This window comes from Vicia villosa, unplaced genomic scaffold (assembly GCF_029867415.1).
Source record: "Vicia villosa cultivar HV-30 ecotype Madison, WI unplaced genomic scaffold, Vvil1.0 ctg.001880F_1_1, whole genome shotgun sequence".
NCBI lineage: Eukaryota > Viridiplantae > Streptophyta > Magnoliopsida > Fabales > Fabaceae > Vicia > Vicia villosa.
Window position 1 is genome coordinate 117925 of NW_026705760.1, and position 2619 is coordinate 120543.

General features: G+C 44.7%; 1 protein-coding gene across 1 annotated transcript; it reads right to left on the bottom strand.

Annotated features, from left to right (window-relative positions):
• Nucleotides 1–1803: 1803 nt before the first annotated feature.
• Nucleotides 1804–2361, bottom strand: LOC131636967 (uncharacterized). The gene is made up of 2 exons (XM_058907539.1): nt 2125–2361; nt 1804–2016 (listed from the first exon to the last, which is right to left on the bottom strand). Exons 1-2 carry the CDS (start codon nt 2359–2361, stop codon nt 1804–1806), a joined length of 450 nt encoding a protein of 149 aa, XP_058763522.1.
• Nucleotides 2362–2619: the final 258 nt, after the last annotated feature.

The following is a 2619-nucleotide window of genomic DNA, read 5'->3' on the forward strand; positions in this document are numbered from 1 at the left end:
ACGTGAAACGTGAACCGCAAGCCAACTAAGTAGAGTAAAAGACAATGTCGTCTAAGGAATGTGTCTCACGGTGAAGGACATACGCGTGGAATTGTATAATATCCACTACTACCAGGAGGTCAAGATACACTTTGTATGGATGTGTCGCTTCTTTCCTTTGGAGTGGGGTGAATGCCATAGTACGTGGCATATTCTTAGTGTAGGAGAAAATACCATGAGCCAGTTTCGGATATGCATATATGAAATATGCTCTAAGTTCTTCCTTTTTAAACACAACAACATTACATTGTTACAATCGGAGCGTCATAGTAACTAAAATTAATACCTCCTATTATCCGATAAAATTTTATGGAAATAAAAAATACGTAGACTAGAGTAAAAAAAACAATATCATAATATAGATATAATTATTCGGATAAGTGCAAAATTTCGAAATATTACAACACTGAAAAAAGTCATAAATAAACATAGACTACTACAACTAATGACTATGTATATTGCGAACTCCCTGCGACCTTCTCTGCCTCCTTTACGCCGCCGCACCATATGCCTCACTGACCATCCTCTACAAAATGGCAACCGCCTCTAGACCTCCCTCCTCAATGATCCCTCTCTCCAAACCCTCATGCCCAATCAATTGTATCCGCTGACATATCGCAGGAGATCAGTGGCATGGTCATCCTCGACCTGCTGATTTTCCAAGAGCTCGTCGTGCGCTGGCCTAGGTGGACGCCCTGGAGCATCGGATGTCATGCTAGGATGTGACACCTGATAAAACCATGTCACGTACTTATCTACATAGTGCCAGTTCTGGGTGTCCCGCATGCTTCGATACTCATCTGGCACCATGTGATGCGCCCAATCCTGAAAGATAATAGTGAGATCTCGGCGGGTAACTGTGTCGAGAGTAGCCTCAAATGGAGATTTCGGTATATCTGCACACGTCCAAACCACCTCATGCACCGCTCTGGCATATATATGACCATGGTGTTGGCCCCACATGTCAACCATCTGAAATATAATGCGATGCGGTCGAATGAGACAACATCACCGTAATCACTAAAAGGCATCCGCCTAGTGTCATCGTGAGCAGTACGATCGAGGGATATACGATATGGCTTCACTTTCTGATCCCCCTATAGAGGACGTATCATGCACCCCTGAGCATGGCGTCAGTGTACAACAGATCACGATCGTATTCATGCATGCGATGGAAGTAAGAGATGATCCAACTCTGAAACACAAATACGATTATATGTTAGTACACGTCAACAAATAACACATTAAATGTGATATAATTAAAAAAAATGTACCATGAGGAGTGTGCAAGAGCCAATCAACTGTCTGGTCCTCTAGTTGCATGCTTCATTCAGCTTCTGGTATAGGTATACCAGAATGGCGGCCGCCCAGTTTCACTCGTGAACTGTAGTAAAATCAATAAAGTACCAGAGGTATGTCATGTCCACGTAGGTTGCACTTTTGTCGAAAAGAGGGACGTGCCAACCAAGAACATTAACCAACACCGCAAGGTGCAAGCTCGGTGGTACTCCACAAAAACACCATAACCCTCATCCTCGGACGCCACTGCCGCCACCAAGTGGTTCTCATAAAGCTCTTTCAGGCTAGAGAATTGAATATGCACCCCATTAGTTGTTTTGCATTCAACATCGACCATATATGGGTCCATACCCAGATAATCCACCATCCACTCGATGGCCTCAACCCTTTGTATTTGAAAATGGTCGAATAACCTCCCTCTGATAGGCAGGTGGAGCACACAAGTCACGTCGTGCAGTGTGATCTTCAACTCCCAACGAGAAAATGGAAAGACGACGTCTCCTTGTGCCACCTTTCGACAAATTCCCACTGCATGTCGTGGCTAATAGTGACATATCCGGTACAGCACAATCCGCCAAGACATGATCCGGCAACAACATCATTAAACCACTGAGCCTGCGGTTTAAAGAGATCATATATTTTTCTCGAATGGCTCACGGATTTTATGAACATTTGTGCCTGTAACAACAAAAAACAACATTGTTAAATCTGTAATAAACCTTTTATATTCATTTCAACTATTTGTAATTAAAACGGTTAAATTAGAAAGTGCAGTAAAAAAACAACCTCGGCATTCCAAATATGTCGAGCGGCATGGTCATGATAGTATGTCAAGATAGACGTGTTTGAAGGCCCTCCCGGGTAGCCGCCCTCTTGTGCGTCCTGAGTATCCTCGTCGTGCTCGGGGTGAACCTTAGGTACCTCATCCTCTTCATGTACCAACTCCTCCACCTCACGAGAGAAAGACGCCTGAGACAGTCGACTCCTCAAGGCAAATGAGGATCCTGCAGGCGCGTCACTCATTTGGACTCGGACTCGATCCTGTCCCCAAGTCACTCCTTGATGCGCGTACAGTTGTCAAATGGACCGGCATGGCCCAACCCGCTTCGGCCCGGGGGGCCAAAACATATAAAGGGGATGAAGTGGGTCTGCCCGATTACTTCATGGGCTGCCAAAAATGAGGCAAGCCCGGTTACTAATAGGCCCTATGGCCTGGTGGGCCAGCCCGATGGACCTGTCATTCATTTATTTCAATACTATAGTTTTAAATTTATAAAAATT